General features: G+C 38.3%; 2 protein-coding genes and 1 non-coding gene across 3 annotated transcripts in view; all 3 read left to right on the top strand.

Moving 5' to 3' along the window:
* The first annotated feature begins 526 nt into the window (after window positions 1–526).
* TRNAF-GAA (transfer RNA phenylalanine (anticodon GAA)) lies at window positions 527–599 on the top strand. Its single transcript has one exon. It is a non-coding gene; the product is annotated as a tRNA-Phe (tRNA).
* Window positions 600–988: 389 nt separating this feature from the next.
* RpL17 (ribosomal protein L17) lies at window positions 989–3,552 on the top strand. Its single transcript, XM_017156559.3, has 3 exons — window positions 989–1,013; window positions 2,001–2,091; window positions 2,908–3,552. The coding sequence occupies exons 2-3, from the start codon at window positions 2,011–2,013 to the stop codon at window positions 3,385–3,387; spliced, it is 561 nt and encodes a 186-aa protein (XP_017012048.1). The 5' UTR covers window positions 989–1,013; window positions 2,001–2,010; the 3' UTR covers window positions 3,388–3,552.
* A 1,621-nt stretch (window positions 3,553–5,173) lies between these two features.
* The window catches only part of LOC108067716 (synaptic vesicle glycoprotein 2C), a 28,705-nt gene continuing 21,104 nt past the window's right edge, over window positions 5,174–12,774 (top strand). The window contains exons 1-2 of the mRNA XM_070218631.1: window positions 5,174–5,628; window positions 7,491–7,718. The gene's annotated coding sequence lies outside the window, so the exon portion shown is untranslated. The remainder of the gene's footprint in view (window positions 5,629–7,490; window positions 7,719–12,774) is intronic.

Raw genomic sequence — 12,774 nt, 5'->3', positions numbered from 1 at the left:
CGATTGGCAACAGTCGCTAATAAATGAGTAACAGAAAAGGGACAATGCAATGCGGTTGGTGTCCAGCTAATTTTATGGCTTCCACTTCCACCTCGATCTGAATTATCGGGTCGCTTAATTAAAAAGCATTGCCCCCATAGCCGAAAACCACAAAAAAACACTGGAAGTTTCCCAGGCTTAAATCCGTTTTTTACCCAAGTGATTTAACCAATTACGGTAAACCACAAATTCGGGTCAACTGTGAACAACACCTCTTAATAAACGAACAGTTTCCCACTGTTTAATATAGACCAATATAATTTATACGAAATATTTATGATTTAACTAAATTTATTTGATTTTAAATCTATGAGAATTCTGGGTCCGAGTGAACGGCTCTATTGTTTCTAGGTAAATTGAGTAATATATGCAGGGGCTCTGGGAAGATTTACTTAAAAGCTGATTCTTGATTATATCAAATCAGGATTAGTGTTCGCCACTGCATTTCTTATCAATCGATGGTCTAAAAGTCTGCAATCCTCCAAGTGCCGAAATAGCTCAGTTGGGAGAGCGTTAGACTGAAGATCTAAAGGTCCCCGGTTCAATCCCGGGTTTCGGCAATAAGCAAATTTTTTTTTACAATTTCACTAATATCCTTTTAGCTCACTAGCTCTTAAATATCGCACTTTGTTCTTATGTTGGTATTAAATTAAAAATATTTTTTAGTTTTTAACCATCAGTTAACCGGGCTGCCAGACCATTGCAAATACATGACCGGTGGCAACGCCCGCACCCTTTTCCAAGTTTCCCACCCCAGTGGTGGGTCTTTTGCGACTCACGACTGCGTAGCCACCCTGCCGTGTCGAGAAATCGATGAATGGATGCGATGTTTGCCGTTTGCCACCTCTAGACCTAACCTTACATTTTCTTTTCCGTTCCACGTTTGCGGTGAGTGCATGTGCCTTTCGAATTCTCACGAAAACTGCCAGTTAAATTGTATTTCAATTCATTTACTTGTAGCCCAGGGCCCTGCGGTACGTTTGCGGTCGTGTAACTAGTGTTTGCAGCCCGATATTCTGGCTGGCAAAGGGCGAAACCAGCCAGCCAATTGGCCGGCCAGAAAATGCGGTCCAACTCTATTTTTTTCTTACATATTTTTTTACTGTGACAAGATGCAAGTTACCCAGTTTACACCATGTAAACAAAATCCGATCTGCGGATCATGACAATATATGTCTGAATACATATTTTTTTTCTGTGAAATATTGTGGAAAATGTGCCAGAAATATGCGTGTTATCGTTGTGCCTCTGTGGCTGTGTGTGTGTGTGTGTGTGAGCGAATAGCGCAAATGTGTTTCCTAAAACTCTTTAAATTATTGAATTCCATTGTTTTCGCAAGAAACTGGATAATTTGAATGAGGTTTCGGGGTACTTTAATTCAAAAATCACCTCGAATTGTTGTTGTTTACAGGAGCTCACATGCACACACGCACGCACACATACAGAGACAGCTGGTTAGGTTTTTTTTTCTCGCTCATTTTGCACGTGTTTCGGGTTTTCCGCCTTTTTAGCGGCGTTTTTATCTCAGAATCATACTAGAAATTGGTTTATATTGTTTAAAACTAAGATTACACGACCGCAGCGTAATTTGCGTACAAAAAGCCGGGCAGAGGGCCTAAAACTCAGGGCAATTCTTGTTTTTGTAGACTTCTAGCCTTAACACACAATGGCGGTCAAGATAATAGTAGCACTTCATAAAGTTCATAATAATACTGGTTTATAAAATAAAAACCCCTATAAATAAGATCACTTCTTGAAGACTGATCCTAATTTGTATTTATATTTTCCCTTAAAATAATAATTTGTTGCCCTTAAGAATAATATAAACTACCTTATATTTCTCCTAAGATCAACAATTAAATCAGTATTTAGCTTTATCCCAAAGAAACACTATTATCTTGACTTTCTTCTTTCAAATACAAATGCCTGAAATTTGTACTAATTTCGAATATTTCTTGCAGATATTGAAAAATGGGCCGTTACTCTCGCGAGTCAGACAACGTGGCCAAGTCGTGCAAGGCGCGCGGGCCCAATCTACGTGTGCACTTCAAGGTGAGATCAGGATCAGGATCCCCATCCCCACTTAGTTATAGAGCTAGAGCCCTTGTGCAGCTTAAATCAGTGAATGCCAGCCGATTGTGCAGCATATCGCTTTTGCATTGCTGCTAGAGGAATTCCCCAAGTGGACGAGTTCATCAGCTGAGTGCTGTCCCCAAAAATCCCTGGACGCCCTCTTCTAAAATCTCGACTACATCTTATAAACGAAATTGTCCCGGCATGCCCACTTATTAGGCGGTTGCTCCACCCGTGGACAACTGCTGACGATCCGTGTGCCCAGAAAGAAGCCAAAGCCTTGCTAAAACAGCGGCCTGCTGTTCGCCATCAGCTAGTCTCTACCTGTAGCCTGGCACAGATCTTAAAAGTCTATGGAAAATCGCTTAGGGAATCGCTAAGATCCAAGTCATATCACTAGTTGGTTAATCAATAATGCAAATCTATCATAATTCATAGCATTTCTGTAGATATCTTTAATATCTTGTTGAGTTTTAATCATTTACAATGATATTTCTATGGAATAATCCTTATAAATACCTTATTTAGTTTAAATGATCTATTATATGATATGCCCTTGGATTTAGCCTTCCCCTTTATAGGCACAGTTTTAAAACCAGGTGGTCTTTCTTAATGGAAGATCACTGCTTAAAAGCTGTGCCCAGAGCAAACCCCAGCCATTGTAAAACAGCGGCGTGTTGGCCCTCGATGCTCGCGTCTCTACCTGAACTTTGGCATAATACTATAGCTAATTCCTATGTCTTACCAACTCCTATAGAGTAAACAAAAACTAAAGTTGATTATTTCCCCACACAGAACACACATGAGACCGCCCAGGCCATCAAGCGCATGCCCCTGCGCCGCGCCCAGCGCTACCTGAAGGCCGTCATCGACCAGAAGGAGTGCGTGCCCTTCCGCCGCTTCAACGGCGGCGTGGGCCGTTGCGCCCAGGCCAAGCAGTGGAAGACCACGCAGGGTCGCTGGCCCAAGAAGTCCGCCGAGTTCCTGCTCCAGCTGCTGCGCAACGCCGAGGCTAATGCCGACTGCAAGGGTCTGGATGCCGACCGCCTGGTCGTCCACCACATCCAGGTGAACCGCGCCCAGTGCCTGCGTCGCCGCACGTACCGTGCCCACGGTCGCATCAACCCCTACATGTCCTCGCCCTGCCACGTCGAGGTGATCCTCACCGAGAAGGAGGAGGTCGTCTCCAAGGCCACCGACGACGAGCCCACCAAGAAGAAGCTCTCCAAGAAGAAGCTGCAGCGCCAGAAGGAGAAGATGTTGCGTTCTGAATAAAGTGGGTGTTCTGGGCCCAGCCGCCCAAGCCGGTGACAACAACAACTGAAGCTCCATTCTTTTTTTTATGTATCCCCCCCTAAAGATAATGCCTGTAACTTAGAGAAGTTTAAAGTGTGTGGAGAATACAGAGCACGAAAGCCCAGAGATTTGACCACCTGGAAATTGTCTTGCGTTTTGCTTTTAATCCTCTAACGTTTCTTTTTTTGCTAGGCTAGGAGAGCAATGAAATTATTTTTCGTAAATCTGACTTGGGTTTTAGGGTTTTCGATCTTTATCTGCAGGGTGTCAAAATATGGACGTTTGGCTAGTCCTTTAAAAATATTACAGGTTTTTAAAAAACGTTTGCAACTGTTAAATTAGTTAAGATATGAAGAACTTTAATTGGCTTTTCAAACGTTCCATAAAACTAAAAGTTTCACTTTTAACACAAGTTTTTAGGTTGGTTTCTAAATAAGTTAGAAACTCAGTGGGAGTCTTGGCTAAGTAGTTAGTGCGAGTTTAAACCGAAATGCGGAAAATACAACCACCCTAAAATAGTAAGAACACAAACCATATCAAGCGACAGTGAAGTAAAGACACGAACCTTTTTCGATCTTTGCCATTTCGATATCGATACTTCAGCTAGCTGCGCGCGCTTTGAATTCAAAATTTGAAAAACGTTTTGCCGAACGAACGACGACTAGCTTTGTGTTCATTTCCTTCCGCAGAACGCTCTTGTGGAATGTTCGGTGGCTTTTGCGCGCATTCACTTGCATCAATATCAATTGCCTTCGAGTGGCCACTTGGCATATTCATTTAAACTGATTTCATTGTAGCGCACTCGTTTATTTTCTTTGATTACAATTCAGCCGTACTTATACTTACAATGCAAATTAATTGAATTATTTCAATTTGCCTCTGTGATTCTGTGCTTCCGATTCTGCTTCTGGGCTCTGGCCAGCGTTTCGTATTATTTCGGTTTCCCTGTTTTTTTTCTGGGCGAACCTACTGAATCTGAATCACTGCCCGGAGTGCCACGCCCACAAAACGGCTTGATATCAATTCCATAGAAAAGATCTAGAAACAGGGGAAAAACAACTAAATGACAATAAAACGAAAACTCAACGAAGAGTCACTTGAGCGGGAATAATGCAATAAATGGTGGGTTTTGTTTCTTCGGTTTTTCCTCTGGGCAGAGATCTTTAAGATCTGCCATGGGCTCTTGAGCTTGGATTTAGATTCAGATTCGGATTCGGGTTCAAGTCGTGTATTTCGTATTTCGTATTCGGGCACCTAGCGAACAAAACGAACGTCGCCTGAAAAACTGAAAACTGAGACAAATCTAATTTACATGATCGCTCGCATTATCTCGTCCATTGTATTATAATCATCTGCCACCGACGACGTCGACATCGACCTCTGCCGCCGTCCCCAGTTCATTTTTATTTTTTATTTAATTTTTTACTTTTTTCTGTGCCTTTTTTTTCGGTACTGTTGTGGCGAGTTCAGTGGTTGGCGCTTCCTAAGTGGATGACACTCAAGCTCATTGAGCGCTCCATTGTGGGGAGACGTTCGATGGGTTCCATGGATTTAATGGGGTGGGGGCGGGTGCCTTTTGGGGATCGGTGGGACTCGGATTCGGATTCTGCCGGCGTCGCTGCCGTGCTGCCGTGCTGCACCTAGCCAGTAGTAAACATAATACAATAACAACAACAACAATAGAGCTCTCACAATGCGAAACATCTGAAATTCGTTCGTTTTCAGTTTTAAAGTTCAAGCCGCGACATTAGCACACGAAATCTGCGATTATCCGATACAGAAAAAAAAAAATAAATAAAACTAATAAAAAAAAATAAAGAATCCCAATAAAGCGTAATAAAAATTACACATAAAATAAATCGTTTAGTGATACCCAGGCCTATTGCGATTCCCAGGCGTTGCCAAATACCAATTGAAATTTCTAGAGCGTGAAAAGCGTTCAATTTGAATGAATTACAAACTAAAAGGCTAAACAAAAAATATATACAACAAAATTAACCAGCATTAACCAAGCAAATAAAAGGAAAATCGAACCACTAAAGCACCTGGCAAGAGTCCAAATTATAAACACACATTTTGCAGCGTCGAAAGCATCAACAAATCGTACAAGTTGGAAAAAACAGCGGAAAACTTTGTTTCCAATTCCGAGCATCAATAAAAAACAAAGAAAAATCAAAAGGAATGCGAGTCACGTTAACCGAAGTGGAAAAAAGCCAGAAAGTAAGGATCCAAACCCGAAATTGCGTAGTGTAGATGGGTTATCGTACTCCGAAATGCGCAGTGTAAATGGCCCGGACTCAAAGGGTTATCGTTATCGCAGCATTGACCCTTCGCCTTGCAGACTGTACCTCCTGCGATCGCGTTTCGCTAAATAGAAAAGGGCGTGCGGCGAACTGTTCTAATATTTGCATATAATTTGATTGATAAATCATTTCATATTCAGCATGGAAAATAACACAAGTAAATATTGTGTGCGCCTGGTTTTGTTTACTTGAAATTTGCATTTAAATTGTGGGAATATTTTCACTTGGACGTTGTTTCTCCTCTCGCATTTACATGCTAATTTTGAATTGGAACAGCGCCGCCTTTGATAAATATAAGCTGTTTTAGCAGGGGAAGTACTCTCAAGTCGCACGTGTCCGTCCGTCCGAATCAGGAATGTCCGAATCCGAATCCAGTAGACTGACTGGGCTAACTCATTTGGCCCGACATTGGTCGACATCACGCAGCGATCTGGTGGATATACTCGGCATATATATGTATAGGCTGTAGCATATGGCATACACCTACGATTCGGGGGAGACGTCATCCAATGTCAACGTCAGCATTTCGGACCCCCCCCTTCTCACTAAAAAAGAGTGTGTATTTTTACCCCAGTCTCATGGCGGTCTGGCCCATGCGGTGGGTCTGATCTGCCCCATTCCAGACCGAACAGGTCTGGTCCACCTTCCGAATTCGAATTCTCAATCTTCTCTATCCGATCGGCACTTTCGGAACTTTCGGCACTCTGTCGGCAGACCAACCCCCATTGACCTCCCATTGGCATCAGAAGGACAGACAGATTTCCCGTCTAAAAATATTGCTATATATCATCCTTCCGAAGGTGCTGCGTCATTCGCTTATAAGAACGGAAAAACCTCTCGGCAACAGTTTAAAAACCTCATAGTTCCAGGGATTCGGTTATATTTGTTCTATTTCAAAACCAAACGAAACAAAAAGAACACTCTGAACCGGTTTAACCGGTTGCAACGGGTAACGGAAACGGGAACCTCAACCGCTTGTGCTGTAGGAAAATTTTAGCGATACCTTGGATATGGGACAAATTTCAAATGGTTCGCATAATAGCTTGTCAATAGGGTGAAAAGAATCGCAGACAAGGCACATTTTCTGTGCGTGGGGGAAAATTTAAAAAAAAAATGAACGAAGAAAAGCATAAAAAACATAAACAAAACGGAACCTACACACAAAAAAATTTGATTGGTAAAATTGACCAACAAAGATAGTTACGTAACTATTAAAATTGTTACGTGTATTTTGTTTTTGCTTTGGGTTTGAGTCTTTGCTAATTGTGTGTATTTTGTTGTTGTGAAATGACTATTTACTTAGTAGAATTGACAATTTTGCTGGTTGGGGCCTGTTTGACAATTATTACAGTTGATTTTACCAAGTTTTTTTTTTGTGTGTAGTATTTGAGTACTAAAAACGATCGAAATAACAGGCAGACTCACCCGCTGGCTGTCCGAAATAAACAAGATGGAATCAGTTTTTCCATTTTCATTTTTGGCAAAACAAATTTTCCTCTCGCTCGGTCTCTTTTGCGCCGCGCCAAGTATTGCCCACCCTTTCGCACGATAGACTTTCGCTTTCTTGCTTTTTGGGGGCCACCACTTGAGTATCCACGATTTTTCGATTCACGTGTGGCGGTATTGTTTATATTTTGGCTCTTGGGTAGGAAATTGGGTGAAACGTGCCGATCGTGTGGCTGTGGATCTTTCGATCGCATGTGCACATCCGGATGCTGGGATAAGAATGAATTTCGATTAGTCCGATGATAATACCTGATTCTATTCTATGGGTTTCAGCGCCAATCAGTTGCCCGATCGATAATATTTCGAGTATAAGGAAAAGAAAAGGCGCCCGAGAGCCAAGAACATAGTCTGCGACACCAAAAAGCAGCGATAACTATTTGAATGGAAGCAATATCGCAGCTCAATCGGCCACAAAGCGATAAAACCGATAGCAAGGACGTGGAAGAAAAGGCGCCGATAACGAGACTTGTGCATTGCCACGCCCACCGCTACCGAGAAGAGGTGAGTTCAAAGTCAAGGTGATTCTCTGTGATTTTCTCTCTCATGGAATTTTAAGATATTTTATTTTTGGAAAAACCTTTTTTACCACCTATAATAAATTACGTATACGCCCAGTGACACAAGAAATATATTCTTTCTGGAAAATCAACTAAAATTGAAGAACAAATATAATAGTTAATCCATTTGTCGGTGTTTTTTTTATTGAGTGTTAGGGTCACTGAAATAATATAGAAATATGTTTTTCAGATCTTCACCTTTTATTTTTCCACCTTAAATAAATTGCGTATACGCCCAGTGACAGAAAGTGGTGTACATATTCAAAACAGAGTTTACTTACTCTTTGGATTTCCCTATCGATTTCTCCATGCTCACACCCAATTGGCCATTCAATCGTTTCTGATTGCATTTGATTCGCCATTGTGCTTGGAAATCGCATCGAAAACATGCAAAATTGTATTTGATGTGTCGGCAATCAAACAAGTTAAATCACATATCTTACGACAGAAGAAGATATAACAGAAAAAATTACAATTAAATCACATTATTTGCTCGCAGATAAGACAAGAGAAACGTGTCGGCGTTTTAAGATTTTAAGGGGAGAATTTTATAATGGTTATGGGGTTCTGAGGAGGAAGTAAAAAGGTCAGCCAGCTGGCGCCACATGCTCAAATGCGAGCAAAAATTTTAATAGTACCGGGAAGTGGCCAAAATTTGTAAAAGTGGGGCTTAGATATGCAATATCATCGCTACCTTAAAGTTAAATGAATGCATTCTAAGGCAACGCACAAATGTTCTTGAACCTGAAACGCGACCAATTTGAAATTCGAAAATCGCGAGCCGCTTTATTTTTGGCCGCTCAATGGGCAAACAGCAAACATTTCCTTCGAGTTCGAGAGGCATGCTTAAAAATAAAGCGCATATAGATCGCGCTCTCCGCAATAATTATTTATTTATTTGTTTGTTTATTTTCTGCCTTGCCCTCGCTCTTTTCTGATTCTGATTTTGATTTTCGGGGGGCGGCTATAACCAATTCGAATTGGTTTGGGTCAGCGCAAAGTTCCTCGATATAGCGTCATATATTCACGGATATTCAGATTCGGATTCCGATTCGCTTTCGGATGTTCAGGTATTCGGATACAGATGCAAATACAGGCAGTGCAGATATTTCTGTTTCTTTTTTTCTCTTTTGAGAAAAAACAAGGCAACTTAACTGCTTTAATTGTGCAATTAGCTGCATAATTGCAATGCTCTGAATGATCACAGATTACAGGGGGACTTTTAGGGCGTAAAAAGAGGTGCACATTTATTAAACAGATATGTATACATTTGTTATAGTGAAGAAACCATTTTGTTTTTTTTTTTGGAAATTTGGGATTTCAGTTTTTGACAAAAATTTGATTTTTTATTTTGGTTTTTTTGCTGTAACTTGGCCAAAAATGGTCCTACACCAAAAATACATACTGCTTTGAACAGATAACAAAATTATCAATAGATCCTAAAAACTTTCTGTGTGATTTTGGAAAAATAAAATTTTCGTCAATTTTTAATTATACCCGTTACTCGTAGAGTAAAAGGGTATATTGTATTCGTGCAAAAGTATGTAACAGGGAGAAGGAAGCGTTTCCGACCCCATAAAGTATATATATTCTTGATCAGGATCACTAGCCGAGTCGATCTAGCCATGTCCGTCTGTCCGTCTGTCCGTCTGTCTGTCCGTCTGTCCGTCTGTCCGTCTGTCTGTCTGTAAGAACGCTGAGATCTCGGAAACTTTAAAAGCTAGAAGATTGGCATTTTGCATGCAGATTTTAGGAGTTCCTACGCAGCGCAAGTTTGTTTCAAAATGGTGCCACGCCCCCTCTAACGCCCACAATCGCTTATATACGATTTTAAAAATTTTAATATTTTGGAAAAGTAAAAATGCAGTTTTATTGTGGTTATCAATACCTATCGAAGAAATTTTTTAAATCGGACCATTCGTTAAAAAGTTATTCGTGATCAAAGTTTTCTATCTCTATCTCCATCTCCCTCGCACTCCCTTTACCTGAGTAACGGGTATCTGATAGTCGGGGCACCCGACTATAACGTTCTCTCTTGTTTTTTTATTAGGGGGTACCCCATGATTTTTTGCGAAAAATTAAAAATGAATAAATTGTCAAGGTTTAAATGCCAATCGTTAGGAAATTTAATAACGAGTTCAGAAAGGTATGACAATCCATACTTTGACTCAGTATTTGCTTTGTTATAGCGAAAAAACTGCAACGTTTTAGCGAAAAAACGGGTTTGGTTTTTTTTTTGGAAAATCGCGATTTCAGTTTTTGACAAAAATTGGAATTTTTCCTTTTGGTTTTTTTGCTGTAACTTGGCCAAAAATGGTCCTACACCAAAAATTCATACTGTTTTAAACAGATAACAAAATTTGCTATAAATCCATAAAACTTTCCGTGTAATTTTGGAAAAATAAAATTTTCGCCAATTTTTAATTTTTTTATAAGGGGGTACCCCATGATTTTTTGCGAAAAATTAAAAATGAATAAATTGTCAAGGTTTAAATGCCAATCGTTAGGAAATTTAATAACGAGTTCAGAAAGGTATGACAATCCATACTTTGAATCAGTATTTGCTTTGTTATAGCGAAAAAACTGCAACGTTTTAGCGAAAAAACGGGTTTGGTTTTTTTTTGGAAAATCGCGATTTCAGTTTTTGACAAAAATTGGAATTTTTCCTTTTGGTTTTTTTGCTGTAACTTGGCCAAAAATGGTCCTACACCAAAAATTCATACTGTTTTAAACAGATAACAAAATTTGCTATAAATCCATAAAACTTTCCGTGTAATTTTGGAAAAATAAAATTTTCGCCAATTTTTAATTTTTTTATAAGGGGGTACCCCATGATTTTTTGCGAAAAATTAAAAATGAATAAATTGTCAAGGTTTAAATGCCAATCGTTAGGAAATTTAATAACGAGTTCAGAAAGGTATGACAATCCATACTTTGAATCAGTATTTGCTTTGTTATAGCGAAAAAACTGCAACGTTTTAGCGAAAAAACGGGTTTGGTTTTTTTTTTGGAAAATCGCGATTTCAGTTTTTGACAAAAATTGGAATTTTTCCTTTTGGTTTTTTTGCTGTAACTTGGCCAAAAATGGTCCTACACCAAAAATTCATACTGTTTTAAACAGATAACAAAATTTGCTATAAATCCATAAAACTTTCCGTGTAATTTTGGAAAAATAAAATTTTCGCCAATTTTTAATTTTTTTATAAGGGGGTACCCCATGATTTTTTGCGAAAAATTAAAAATGAATAAATTGTCAAGGTTTAAATGCCAATCGTTAGGAAATTTAATAACGAGTTCAGAAAGGTATGACAATCCATACTTTGACTCAGTATTTGCTTTGTTATAGCGAAAAAACTGCAACGTTTTAGCGAAAAAACGGGTTTGGTTTTTTTTTGGAAATTCGCGATTTCAGTTTTTGACAAAAATTGGAATTTTTCCTTTTGGTTTTTTTGCTGTAACTTGGCCAAAAATGGTCCTACACCAAAAATTCATACTGTTTTAAACAGATAACAAAATTTGCTATAAATCCATAAAACTTTCCGTGTAATTTTGGAAAAATAAAATTTTCGCCAATTTTTAATTTTTTTATAAGGGGGTACCCCATGATTTTTTGCGAAAAATTAAAAATGAATAAATTGTCAAGGTTTAAATGCCAATCGTTAGGAAATTTAATAACGAGTTCAGAAAGGTATGACAATCCATACTTTGAATTAGTATTTGCTTTGTTATAGCGAAAAAACTGCAACAGTTTAGCGAAAAAACGGGTTTGGTTTTTTTTTGGAAATTCGCGATTTCAGTTTTTGACAAAAATTGGAATTTTTTCTTTTGGTTTTTTTGCTGTAACTTGGCCAAAAATGGTCCTACACCAAAAATTCATACTGTTTTAAACAGATAACAAAATTTGCTATAAATCCATAAAACTTTCCGTGTAATTTTGGAAAAATAAAATTTTCGCCAATTTTTAATTTTTTTATAAGGGGGTACCCCATGATTTTTTGCGAAAAATTAAAAATGAATAAATTGTCAAGGTTTAAATGCCAATCGTTAGGAAATTTAATAACGAGTTCAGAAAGGTATGACAATCCATACTTTGAATCAGTATTTGCTTTGTTATAGCGAAAAAACTGCAACGTTTTAGCGAAAAAACGGGTTTGGTTTTTTTTTGGAAAATCGCGATTTCAGTTTTTGACAAAAATTGGAATTTTTCCTTTTGGTTTTTTTGCTGTAACTTGGCCAAAAATGGTCCTACACCAAAAATTCATACTGTTTTAAACAGATAACAAAATTTGCTATAAATCCATAAAACTTTCCGTGTAATTTTGGAAAAATAAAATTTTCGCCAATTTTTAATTTTTTTATAAGGGGGTACCCCATGATTTTTTGCGAAAAATTAAAAATGAATAAATTGTCAAGGTTTAAATGCCAATCGTTAGGAAATTTAATAACGAGTTCAGAAAGGTATGACAATCCATACTTTGAATCAGTATTTGCTTTGTTATAGCGAAAAAACTGCAACGTTTTAGCGAAAAAACGGGTTTGGTTTTTTTTTTGGAAAATCGCGATTTCAGTTTTTGACAAAAATTGGAATTTTTCCTTTTGGTTTTTTTGCTGTAACTTGGCCAAAAATGGTCCTACACCAAAAATTCATACTGTTTTAAACAGATAACAAAATTTGCTATAAATCCATAAAACTTTCCGTGTAATTTTGGAAAAATAAAATTTTCGCCAATTTTTAATTTTTTTATAAGGGGGTACCCCATGATTTTTTGCGAAAAATTAAAAATGAATAAATTGTCAAGGTTTAATGGCCAATCGTTAGGAAATTTAATAACGAGTTCAGAAAGGTATGACAATCCATACTTTGACTCAGTATTTGCTTTGTTATAGCGAAAAAACTGCAACGTTTTAGCGAAAAAACGGGTTTGGTTTTTTTTTGGAAAATCGCGATTTCAGTTTTTGACAAAAATTGGAATTTTTCCTTTTGGTTTTTTTGCTGTAAC

Source organism: Drosophila takahashii, chromosome X (assembly GCF_030179915.1).
Source record: "Drosophila takahashii strain IR98-3 E-12201 chromosome X, DtakHiC1v2, whole genome shotgun sequence".
Lineage (NCBI taxonomy): Eukaryota > Metazoa > Arthropoda > Insecta > Diptera > Drosophilidae > Drosophila > Drosophila takahashii.
The sequence above is the reverse complement of the archived record's forward strand: the minus strand, read 5'-3'. Positions and strand labels throughout refer to the sequence as shown.